The 13,371-nt window shown below is 40.8% G+C and overlaps 1 protein-coding gene across 1 annotated transcript in view; it reads right to left on the bottom strand.

Annotated features, from left to right (window-relative positions):
* The window catches only part of OIT3 (oncoprotein induced transcript 3), a 42,545-nt gene that overhangs the window by 15,021 nt on the left and 14,153 nt on the right, over positions 1-13,371 (bottom strand). Inside the window, exons 3-5 of the mRNA XM_026713559.2 lie at positions 8,495-8,605; positions 2,113-2,235; positions 837-959 (exon numbers count right to left, since the gene is read on the bottom strand). Of these exons, the coding sequence (XP_026569344.1) occupies positions 837-959; positions 2,113-2,235; positions 8,495-8,605 (357 nt within the window). The remainder of the gene's footprint in view (positions 1-836; positions 960-2,112; positions 2,236-8,494; positions 8,606-13,371) is intronic.

The raw sequence follows: 13,371 nt of genomic DNA, 5'->3' as shown, positions 1-13,371 counted from the left end.
TTTTTAATGGAGGGACGCCCATAATGGCCTCACTCGACTGCTGGACCAAAGGTATCCCTGGAATAAATTTGTTCACTAATTCATGAAAAGCCAGAAGGATGGAGGTTGAGTGTACTTGTGGGGGAGGGGGAAAGAGAGAGATGTTCTATAAAATGGAAGGTGTTTCTGAAAAGGCTCGCTTCCTTATCCCAGCCCACATATGTCAGAAAGTGGAGCAACACTTGGCAGGTCCTCTTGCCATGATCAAATCGGGCACATATGTGTGGATATGCCACTCATGGTCTCCATAAAAAGCAGCATCCAGCCCTTTAATATTAACCTTCCCTATGGAAGTGGCATATGACATTATTTCTGTCCATAGTTCAATCTTCTTTAAGTCTTCTTCAATGCCCTCTATAAATGTGTTGGGCAACCACTTCTACAATTCCTAGGAAGCCATCAAGCCATTGCTTGCTAAATCTCTTAGGTTGTTGCTCCTTGTGGTCTTCACCTGTTGGCCAATGTCTGATGGGAACTCAAATCTAAACTCTCTGGAGGGACCAGATTGCAAGTTCTGGGCTGGCTGGTAAAATATAATGGGGATGACCTGCAGATTAAATTTATGTTCTGATTCAGTCTTTTTCAAAATACGATTCCATGCTGATAGGACAAGGCACAGAAATAAGATAGCAATGTAACAATAATTACCCCAGAACTTTAGGTTCAGGAACCATCTCAATCCTGGAAGCTCACCAGAAGATAGTTGCGGCCTTCACCCCCTGAGGCAAAAGCAGGATATACACCTACCAAATTAACAAATCACCCTAGACCAGCCACATCCCTTTTTCCCTTTGTACCTTGGCAGGTGTGGTTGTCCTCTGACAAAACAAGACCTCGAGGGCATTCACATTGATAACTGGTTTCCAACATGTTGCATCTATGGCTGCAGCCTCCATTGTTGTTGTGACACCCTTCAATTTCTAAGGCAGAAATAATGAGTAGATCAATAACCTTTTCCCATCTAGCAGTGCCTCTGCAACCATGTCCCTTATCTGCTCACATTGAATGAAGCTGTAGGATCAGGTAAACACGAGGGGGAATTATATTCATTTATTACACAGTCATTTAAACTGTCTGAATGTTTCATTGTCCTCTTAATTGTATCGGGCAAAGATTTGTGGAGGTTTCAGGAATCTCTGCATTGAAATTAATGAGAGTTGTGGAAAGCACAGAGAACAGACAGGGGCTGTTTCAGGGTTATTCCTATTAAGTCTTACAAATATAAACTATGTGAAGGAACTAGAAGTTTAATGAGCTCCCAAAGTGGATCCTCCTTAGCTGGGTGTGTGTCTACTTTGTGGAAGCAGGTCACTTCAATTGATGCTTCCACAAAGAAAACTGTTCTTTGGGTATGCACATCCCTATTTGTGAATTCTGGGCTTTCAATAGAAGACCCAGTTACATGAAGATGTACATTTGTCTATGAATTTTTTTTCCACCCACGTCTCACCTGAAAAAAGAAGCCTGAAAAGGAGCCTGAAAAAAGAAAGAAAGCTGTCACAGTATTGCCCTATCTCTTCTCTTCTCTTCTCTTCTCTTCTCTTCTCTTCTCTTCTCTTCTCTTCTCTTCTCTTCTCTTCTCTTCTCTTCTCTTCTCTTCCCTTCTCTTTTCTTCTCTTCCCTTCCCTTCCCTTCCCATTTCTTCTTTTCTATTCCCTTCCTTTCCCTTCTCTTTTCTCTTTTTTCTCTTCTCTTCCCTGTTCCCCTCCCCTCTACTTTCATTCCCCATCTCTTCTTCTCTTCCTTTTCCTCCCCTTTCCTCCTCGTCCTTTCCCCTTCCTTCCCCTCCCCTCCCCTCCTCATCCATGTCTCATCCCATCCCATCCCATCCTAACCTTTCCTCTTTCTCCTCTCCCCTCTACTTTCATCCCCTTTCTCCTCTCCTATTCCCTCCTCTCCCCTTCCATTCCCTCCCCCTTCCTCTTTCCCTTCCCTCAAACACAACCACTGACTTCTAGGGTATTTTCTGGCACTTTGGACTTTATCCTCTCATGAATCTTAAAGCAAGTTAATTAAATCAATCTACTAATCATAGGCAAAAGTTCAGCTAATAATTCTAAATCATTTCCTTACCTTCACAAGTCTTTCCATCCGGCCCCAGGACACGTCCAACTCCACATTCACAGCGATAGGAGTTCTTTAGGTTAATACAGAATTCGCTGCAGCCGCCATTGTTCCTTTCGCATTCATTTTCATCTACAAAAAAACATGGCTGAAAGGCTTCCAACTTAGCAGCAACGCTAAAAGCAGCTAAGAGCTGGAGTGCAGGACATGTATGCTCGAGCAGGGGTCATCAACCTTTTGGACCTCAGGGACCACCAAACTCAAAATTTTAAATCCCAGGGATCACTAACCGGTTCTGTGGGGGTGGCCTAATTTGTGGGTGTGGCTTGGTGGTCATGTGACTGGCTGGGCAGGGCTTGTATGTAAATATTATAAATATTTATATAAATATTGATTTTTTTTATAAAAAAGGGCAACTTTTACCCAAAATCAGGCAAAGCAGGCAGGCAGATTGAGTTGCTCACAGAATCATCCACTGATCTATCTATCATCAGCTACCTGAGTCTGTCATATAAAATTTGCTTGCTGTGAGTCTATACTGCATAATAAAATCTTCAGTCCTAAAGGAGGCTTGGCTGTGCTTAAAAGCAAAGCCGAAGATCTAAAGACTAGCTAGAAAGCAAGAAATCCAACCATTTCCTGCTTCCCAGCTAATCTAAATCTCCCGGCACAGCAGAACAGGTGATGGTCGGGGGGAAAAAAAAGGAAAAATAATGTACCTGAAAGTGGCTGAATTTGAAAAACAGCTAACACTTACCAAGTTGCAGTGAAAAGCTAGTCCAACTGATATGACAGATGAAAATGTTTAGGACTGATAACTCCATGTCTAACTATGACTTTACCAATCTAATTTAATTGTGCAGGCCCTCAACTAGAAAACAAGGAGAGCTTACGGACTACGAAAAGGGGAAGAAAAGTCTGACCATGCTTGAAATAATATTATTCAGAGCTAAGCAAATTAATTAGAAAGATAAATGAGGCGCATCGTTAGGAGGACTTGGAATGTTCACTTTAGACAGGGACTGTACAAGAACACAAAGTCACCCTCCTTGTCCCTTCTGTCCAGTTGAATAATGTGCAAAGCTCCACTTTCTTTGAGGCTCTACCTCCTGTCCAGTAAGATCCACAAATATTTTTTTTTTTAAAGTAAGGAGCGATTCTACTGATGTTGCCACCAATTAGCTATGAACTAATACAACACGCTAAGTCAGCTTACTGAGTTATTCACACTTGCATTTGTATCATTCAATGAACTATAAACTATCTGTCTGGCAATCCTATCCTTAAAATTAAATATTGTTCAGCTTTTTTGTTGTTCAGTTTTTGTTCTTTTGTTCTAAACTCTGGACTGTTTTCGCAACAGTAATCATCCAAATTTTCGTGTAATATGATCGTGTAAATTGTCTATTTTCTGCCTCTCGTCCATTGACAGACTCCACAGACGAGATTTACGTTTAGTTTATTTCCTGATTCCAGCAATCAGTTTCGATCCAGCCCCTTCGAATCTACGATCACTGGCATCTGAACATCCCATAACTCATATGTTTCTATGGTGAAATTGGAAAAACATGTGGTTGTTGATTCTGCATTATCACTAGCATATGTTCTTGAAAATTAAGATTTGTTGGGGAAATGTTGCAGGTGAAAAACAGTATTTCTGATACTGGAAAAAGTAATTTCATGTACATGTGAGCCTCAGAACATTTTTGGCTTGTTTTTCACTGTAAAATTTTATCCAGGAGGCCAAGAAAGCTAGTGTGTCTTCCTTTCCTCCACCTTAAATTTGTCCTCCTTTCTAATTGTCTGTGCTCTCCTTTGCCTGGCCAGATATCTAGTAACCCTGATAAAGGATGAATTCACATAGCACATTAAATATTCAAGGTGAACATGAATGTAACTTAGTACTGTAAGTTGCATGAATACAGCTTGTAAAATCATTGAGTTGTAGAGTTGAGAGGAACCACAAGGCTCATCTCGTTGCAATCTCCAAAATGTGCATGGAAGGCCAATTAGACCACCCATGAATGGTGGTTGTCCAGCCTCTTCTTAAAAACCTTCAGTACTGGAGAACCCAGAGCAACTGTTGGTAGACTTTCCTATTGTTGTAACAATTTTACTATCAGAAAGCTTTTTCTTATCTTTGAACAAAATCTAGACAGCTGAAACTTATATGTCCTATTATTTTGCTTTCTGTTTTCTGTGGCCATTAATAATAGCTGATGGCCTAAATTTTCAGAGAAGTGGCAGAGAAGAGCAACAAAGGCTTATTAGGGGACTGGAGACTAAAACATATGAAGAAGCCTTGCAGGAACTGGGCATGGCTAATCTACTGAAGAGAAGGACCAGGGGAGACATGATAGCAGTCTTCCAATATTTGAGGGGCTGCCACGGAGAAGAAGGGGTCAAGCTATTTTCTAAAGCATCCAAAGGCCAAACAAGGAATAATGGATGGAAACTGAACAAGGAGAGATTCAACCTGGAAATAAGGAGAAACTTTCTGACAGTAAGAATGATCAACCAATGGAACAGAAGTTGCCTTCAGAAGTTGTGAGACCTTCTTCACCGGAATCTTTCAAGAAGAGGCTGGACTGCCATCTGTCAGAAATGGTGTAGGCTCTCCTGCTTGGATGGGTGTGTGTGTGTGGACTAGATGGTCTACGAGGTCCCTTCCAACTCTGTTAATCTGTTAATATTCTTTTCTTTAGCTTGAACTTCTTGGATACTTTCAGACTCTCCTGACAGGGCACATCCTCAAGTTCTTGCATCATTTTCCTTGCCATTCTCTAATCTGCTAGTTTTTTTCTGACTTAAGATGATGTGTGTGAATGCAGTCATTAAGAGTTCCTTCTTATCTGCACCACAGTAATGAGCAGGAGGTGGGCGTGGCTTTGGGGGCACAGCAGGTATGTGTGTATGTGTGTGTGTGTGTGTGTGTGTGTGTGTGCATCGTGTGAGAGATTCAGAATGCATGAAAAAGAATCAGACTTTGATGGTGGAGTGAAACAAATCAAATAATCAAAGGAAACTTCAAATGGACTTTCTAAAGGGCTTCTGGGTGGGTGGGGGAATATATATAAAAGCAGAATATTTGTTCGTAAAGGTGAAATTCATGCTTTATGAAGCATCTCATCTGAATGCTCTTCACACATTTCATACATAATCTTTCATGAGCCTGATTATTCTGAAACATAATTTAAAGCCTAATAGTGATGCAGCTGCTTTCTGACTGTGGTAATTGATTAGATCACCAAGTGGTATTGCATTGGAGATTACTGTCCTTTCTCCAACTTCAGCAAATTAAAAGTATTGGCACAGCTGTCAAAACCCAAAATCTAATTAAAACAAAGCTTAGACTGAATTTAACTTTTCCCCCCTTACCTGGAGCTGACTTTTATTAACTTTCTTTAATGTCTTGCTTTGGTTAAATACATTGGGATACTGCTTTGGAGAGAATAACAGAATAACAGGGACCTTGGAAGGGACCTTGGAAGTCTTCTAGTCCAGTAATGGAGCATCCCCCAATTTCTGAAGGTAAGCCTTTTCACCAGTTAATTGTTTTAACTGCCAAGAAATCTCTTCTTAGTTTTAGGTGGGTTCTCTCTCTTTGCTTAGTTTCCATCCATTGCTTCTTGTCCTGCCTTCAGGTGCTTTGGAAAATAGCTTGATTTCCTTTTTGTGTGATAGCCCCTCAAATATCGGAAGACTGCTATCATGTCAGCCTTAGTCCTTCTTTTCACTATAGATATACCCAATTCTCTGGCTGCTCTTCCTGTTTTAGCTTCCAGACCCCTAATCCTCTTTGATGTTCTTCTCTACACTCTTTCTAGAATCTGCAAATCTACTTATTTGTTTTTTCATTGTAAAGCCTACAGTTATGACATAGTTTCCCAGAGTAGTCTGGGATCAATGGCTATCATTTTACACCAAGAATACCAGAATACTGCATGCAGTTTTAGTCACCATATTACTGTATAAAAAAGAAATTGAGTCTCTGGAAAGAGGGCAGAAAAGAGCAACAAAGATGATTGGGGGCTAAAGGTTAAACTGTTGCAGGAATTGGGCATGTCTAGTCTAGTGGTGACATGATAGCAATGTTCCAATATTTGAAGGGCTGCCACAAAGAAGAAGAGGCCAATCTATTTCCTGAAGCACCAGAAGACAGGACAAGAAGCAAATTAACTAAGGAGAGAAGCAGCCTAGAATGGTATAGGGCAGTGGTGGCTAATCTTTTTGGGCTCCTGTGCCCAAAATTGTGCACGTGCATGTGTGCGCATGCCCGTGTGCCAGCACCCAGAAGGCAATGCCCCCCCATGCCCCTGCACATGCACATGCTATCCTCCCCCCCGCCCCCTTAACTGCACTGCACATGCGCATGCCTCCCAGTTGATTTTTGGGCCTTTTTCAGCTTCCCAGAGGCTCGTGGGAAACCTCTGCAGCCTTTGGAGGCCGAAAAATGGGGCTGTTTCATCGCTTCCAGTATTTCCGGAAAATGTATTTCTGGAAATACCAGAAGTGACTAAACGGGCCTGTTTTTCAGCCACAAAGGCTGCAGAGGCTTCCCACCAGCCTCTGGGAGGTTGAAAAAGGCCTGAAAATCAGCTGGGAGGGATGCGCATGCGCATGTGGTAACTTTGCCTGGGGCTTGTGTGCCCGCACAAATGGCAAATAGGTTTGCCGTCACAGGTATAGGATCTCCTGCTTGTGCAGGGGTTGTACTTGAAGAACTCAAAGTTTCCTTCCACTTCTGTTTTTCCGTTAGAGCAGGGGTGTCAAACTCAAGGCCTGGGGGCAGATCCAGCCCACGGGGTGATTAGATCTGGCCCACAGGGCCACCCTGGAAACGGCGAAAGACTGGCCTGCGATGCCTCTGCCAGCAAAAACAGAACTTGGGTGGGCAGCATGCAGCCCTCTTGAGCTCTGTTTTCATTGGCAGAGGGTTACTTACAGGAGGCCGTTGCAGCCGAAAATGGAGCTCAGGAGCCTGTTTTCTCTGGCAGAGGGCTTGGGCCACCACAGGCACCGCTGACACGAGTGATGTCGAGCTGACCACTCCCACTCTGGCCACGCCCACTCTGGCCCTCCGAGGTAAAATACAATCCTGATGCGGCCTTCAATGAAATCGAGTTTGACACCCCTGTGTTAGAGCATGCAGAAGAAATGTAATCAACTCCCCAATACCCTTGTTTCTACCCAGAAGAAAAAAATCAGGTGAAACTGAAGCTTGTACACATCAGCTGGAAGAGCTCCAGATTATTTTCTGAAGATGAGTTCATTCGGAATTAGTATGTAATTAGGTTCCTGTTCTACGTACTTTTTCAGAGATCAGCTTGCATGTGTGGGAATGATGAGAAGATGGCACTTACAATGAAAGTTAGTTCCTTTTCACCGTGATAATGATTACTTATATTCCTCTTTTTTTTCCTTGTCACTTAAGAAAAATGGAGCAATCCATAAGCATTTTTTTAAATTTTCCCCACCTCAGATTTCTCCCCTGCCTTGGTATTTTCCTTTCAGTTCTCATATTTCTCTATTTATTTATTTCTTCTTTCTTTTGTCAAGCGATTATTAGATAACAGGTATAAGTATAATATAAACATGGTTAGGAATACATGAAATGGATAGGAATAAGGAAAAAAAAAACAATAGGACAGGGATGGTAGGCATGTTGGTGCGCTTATGCACGCCCCCTACAGACCTCTTAGGAAAGGGGTGAGGTCAATAGTAGACAGTCCAAGGTTAAAGTTTTTGGGGTTTGGGGAAGAAACCACAGAGTTAGGTAGAGTATTCCAGACATTGACCATTCTGTAGCTGAAGTCGTATTTCCTGCAATCAAGTTTGGTGCGTGTATCTATTGTGTGCTCTTGTATTGTTGTGGTTGAAGCTGAAGTATTCATTGACAAGTAGGACATTGCAATGTATAATTTTATGTACTATACTTAGATTGAACTGAAAGGCGGCGTAGTTCTAGGTTGTCTAGGTCTAAAATTTCAAGTCTGGTGACATAAAGTATTCTGCTACAAGTAGAGGAGTGGAGAACTTTTCTTGTGAAAAATTTCTGAACTTTCTCAATTGTATTAATATCAGATATGTAATGTGGGTTCCAGACTGATGAGCTGTATTCAAATATTGGTCTAGCAAATGTTTTGTATGGTCTAGTTAGTAGAGTGATATTACCAGAGAAAAAGCTATGCAGGGTTAGGTTTACAACTCTTAATGCCTTTTTGGCTATGTAGTTACAGTGGGCTTTAGCACTTAGATCATTAGAGATGAGTACTCCAAGGTCCTTGACAAAGTTTACGTCATCAACAAGGTCTTGACTATTCAGCCTGTATTTTATTTTCTGAATTTTTTTTTGCCAATATGTAAGACATATTGTGTAGAGGCTTCTTACCAAGACAGGTCTGTCCATCTGGTCCCATAATTGTCCCCAAGGAACAAATGCAATCTCCAGTGTCCAAACAGGAACCTTGACAATCAACCACATCACAGATGTCATAGAAATCTGCAGAACGATAAAGGAAAGTTATTAGAAAAGCAGATAACTGATTGGATGTACTTAATTAAATTAGTTGGGCTTAAGCCAAGAGCGAGTCACTTTCTCTCAGCCCAACTCAACTCAAAGGGTTGTTACTGTGGGAAAAAACAGGAGGAGGAAGGAGTATCCTCCTGGGTCATGTGATTAAAATTTGGGGATGTGAAAACTGATACATATTTATGACAGTTGCTGCATTCTGTGGTCATATGATCATCATTTGGAATCTTCCCAGCCAGCTTCCAACAAGCAAATGGGGAAATGACCACACAATCCACTTAACAACTGCAATAATTTGGTTAATAGCCATGACAAAAAATATTGGACTCACTTAACAAGCATCTTGGTAAGCAATAGAAATTCTAGTCTCCAATTCTGGTCATACATTGAGGACTACATATATGCATTAAGTCTTATGTCATGTAGCAATACAGTGATGATTTTGCATTGCTATGCAATTCTAGCTTGGGATGAGTTCTACTGCAAATAATAGCTTTAAAATTTAGACTGTTTTATCTGCCAGCAGAGACAATTCGTCAAATTCAGAATGATGTACGTTATCAAAATTTAAAAAAAAAACACACAGTAGAAAATAGCAACAAACAGTAAAACTAACAGTAGACAAATCAATGAAAGTATTATCTCAAAGGCTTAAAAATGTAGATTGTCTTTCTAAATGCCAGCAGAGAAGGAACTGTTCTGATCTCACAGACTAATTCATCAAAAAGACCTGCTGGGTATTATCTATGAATGCTTAGAACCACTAGTTCTAATCTGAAAAGCTGAAAAGCATCAAAACTATATTTCATGTATTCATATCTAAGTTTATACTTATACCTGTTATCTTATAATCGCTTGAAAAAATAAATAAAATAAAAAATAAAATTGGTCACAATATTTTTGGACTACAACAGAAGCATATTAAGAACTTTGAGATCTTGTAGACGTACTCACAAAATGGCTATTAAGAGAGAATTGTATATTTGTAAAATGTTTATCATGGTCAGTCATAAAATATATTTGCCAAAAGTGAAGCTAACTATCAGATAGCTCTCTTCCAGTCCATTGGGTTCTTTATGGGAATCAAATAAAATGTCTGAAAACACATATGAAGGTAGAATCTTGTGCTTTGATTTACAACACACCAATTTCTATTTAGAACACAGAATAAGAGTTGGAAGGGACCTCTAAGATCTTCTAGTCCATCCTCCTGCTAGAGCCGCAGACCCTATACCATTTCAGCAAATGGTTGCCCAGTCTTTTCTTAAAAACCAGTGTTGGAGCACCCTCAACTTCTGGAGGCAAATTGTTCTAATTTACAGGGAATATCTCCTTATTTCTAGTTTGCTTCTCTCCTTGGTTAGTTTCAAACTATTATTTCTGGTACCTGGAAAAAAGGTTGACCCCCTCATCTTTGTAGGAGCCCCTCAAATATTGGAATAGTACTATCATGTCCCACCTAGTTCTTCTTTTCACTGGACTTGGCATACCCAATTCCTGTAACCGTTGTTCCATATGTTTTAGTCTCCAGACCCCTAATCATTTTTACTGCTTTTTTCTACACTCTTTCCAGAGTCTTAACATCCTTTTTTGTGTTGTGGTGACCAGCACTGGATGCAGTATTCCAAGTGTGGACTTACTAAGGCTTTTAAAGCAGTATTAGAACTTCATATTTACTTGTAAGAAGTAAACTTCACATTTACTTATTACAAGTAAGTGAATAGAATAGAATAGAATAGAATAGAATAGAATAGAACAGAACAGAACAGAACAGAACAGAACAGAACAGAATAGAATAGAATAGAATAGAATAGAATAATTTATTGGCCAAGTGTGATTGGACACACAAGGAATTTGTCTTTGGTGCATATGCTCTCAGTGTACATAAGAAAAATAAAATAAAAATAAAAATACATTCATCAAGAATCATAAGATACAACACTTAGTGCTGGACATAGGTTACTAATACTCAGGTTACTAAAGAAGTAAACTTCACATTTACTTATTTATATTAGAAGTTCTTTGCTAGATTTATAGCTTTCCTTTAATGCAGGTGTTCAATGAGATATACATAGCACTCCATTATTCTTCACAACCATTCTATCCTACTAAGATAGGTTAGGCTGAAAAAAATGACCAATTCAAATTCCATCTGTGAGCTTCCATGGACTTGAATCAAGATATCTCTGGTCCCTATCAACAACTTATGCACTATACCCATCCCCCCCCCTCTCTCTAAAATAAACTTTTCAGAAAAGGTGGTGTGGCAGAGAGGAGACCAAGGGGAATATATTAGGGCAGGGGTCTCCAACGTTGGCAACTTTAAGACTTGTGGACTTCAACTCCCAGAGTTCCTCAGTCAGCAAAGCTGAAGAGTTGAAGTCCACAAGTCTTAAAGTTGTCAAGGTTGGGGACCCCTGTAGTAGGGCACATTAGCACCATGCCATCTAGTGTTACTGTAGACCTGTCAAGATCTAAATGCTATAATGTGAAAAAGACTGGACATACCTGCAAAACGTTGGTGTTATTGATTTGTAACTGTTTTATAGGTCAATTTGATAAGTCTTTGAACAAGAAGAGGAAAAAAATGAATAGTTTATCCTCCAAGAAAAAGGGAAGGAAAGTATTTTTCAAGGTCAGCTGGATACTCATTTGGATATGTCATAAAGTTAATAGATTTTCTTCCACGGTTTTCTGAAATTGTACCTCTTTCTGCTAATTCAATGTATATTTGCTTAATTTTCAAAGGCATTTGTTGCTGTCTTAGAACTATTTAATGAATTCACTTAATAATCTCCCCTCATGGTGTTATATTTTGTATGTAGGGTAAAATTCCTCCATTAAGATACTCACAAACGTAGTCAGCCATAAATACATGCACAAAGATACAGGTAATCCTTGACTTATGACCACAATTGAGCCCAAAATTTCCATTGCTTAGCTAATGCTAAGCTGCTAAGTGAGTTTTGCCCCATTTTATGACCTTTCTTGCCACAGCTGTTAAGTGAATCATTACAGTTGTTAAGCTAGTAACACAATTGTTCAGTGTTTCTAACTGGCTTTCCCATTGTGGTTGCTTGTCAGAAAGTCGCAAAAAGTGATCACAGGACCCTGGGACACTGCAGTTGTTGTACCTACATGCCAGTTGCCAAGTGTCTGGATTTTGATCACCTGACTGCAGGGATGCTGTAATGGTTGTAAAGCAGGAGTGGGATGCTACTGGTTCAGCCCGGTTCTATAGAACCTGTAGCTGCGAAGAGTAGCTGACACTGAACTGGTTCGGTGTTTGGCCCACCCACCGGCCTGGGTTCTAGGCTGTCCTTTATTCCCTGCTTTTCCCTCCTCAGCTGCTTTAAGCGGCACAGCTGAGATTGAAAAAAGCAGGAAACAGGAGGACTCTGCGCACCCAAGCGCAGTGCTTGTCAGCTGTCCAGGTGGCACGGCTGATGGTTTCTTGCAAACGCTGCACGCACGATTGTCCCCAGTTTGGAGAACCGGCAAATCGCTTCACTGGCTGGCCCTGCCCCTCCCTGCCCACTCACCCCTTACCTGGCATGCGAGCCATCCAACTTGCCTGGTTTGGTAAGTTGCTATTTTTCCTTTTTTTTCCCCCGACCATCAGCTATTCTGCTGTGCCAGGAGATTTAGATTAGCTAGAAAGCAAGAAATCCTGATTTCTTGCTTTCTAGCTAATCTAAAAGTAGAGCCGAACCTTCCTTAGGACTGAAGCTTTTCAGTGCAGACTCAGGTAGCCAATTGCAGATCGATAGATCTCTAAGTTAATCTGTGATTTTGTGAGCAACTCAGTCTGCCTGCCTGTTTTGCCTGCTTTGGGGTAAAAGTTGCTCTTTTTTCATAAAAAATCAATATATACATAAATATTTATAATATTTACCTACAAGCCATGCCCACCCAGTCAGATGACCACCAAGCCACACCCACAAATTAGGCCACACCCACAGAAAAGGATGTTAAGAAATTTGAATTCCACCCCTGGTTGTAAGTATGAACAGCAATCATGTCACTTTCTGCAGTGCAGTTGTAACTTGGAATGGTCACTAAATGAATGATTGCAAGCCAAGGGCTACTTGTATGCTCACAACAGCTATGTACAGCTTAGACCAGAGGTCCCCAAACTTGGCAACTTTAAGACTTGTGGACTTCAACTCCCAGAATTCTCCAGCCAGCTTTGAATTCTGGGAGTTGAAGTCCACAAGTCTTAAAGTTGCCAAGTTTGGAGACCTCTGACTTAGACAATTTACAAAATGTCCACTTTTAAAACAGTATGGAATATTACTAAAAAAATATACCAGTGTACTGACAAATTCAGAATAAAAGAATAGCAGAGATGGAAGGGACCTTGGGGGTCTTCTAGTCCAACCTCTTGCACAAGCAAGAGACTCTATACAATTTCAGACAAACGGCTGCCCCAATGTCTTCTTAAAATCCTTCAGTGGTGGAACACCCACAAATTCCAAGTCAAGCTGTTTCTGTCAACTAAAAATACTTCTTTGGTCTTTTTAATTGCCAGCAGAAAGGGAGTGGGGAAAGCAGTGCATTCCTCAACTGCTTCAGATAATTGCTAGGCAGCTGAAGCTGTTGGTGCACAAGATTATTACTGGAGAGCATGATTGATGACTCTTGGCTATGGATGTGTCTCCATTGGAGAATATAAATCCAGGGAGTGGGGGGAAGACCAGGGTCAAGGGGGAAATGAATGATGTATCTTAGGGTTG

This window comes from Pseudonaja textilis, chromosome 4 (genome assembly GCF_049901715.1).
Source record: "Pseudonaja textilis isolate UNSWEBS1 chromosome 4, rPseTex1.2, whole genome shotgun sequence".
Classification (NCBI taxonomy): domain Eukaryota; kingdom Metazoa; phylum Chordata; class Lepidosauria; order Squamata; family Elapidae; genus Pseudonaja; species Pseudonaja textilis.
This window is presented reverse-complemented; position numbering and strand designations above follow the sequence as displayed.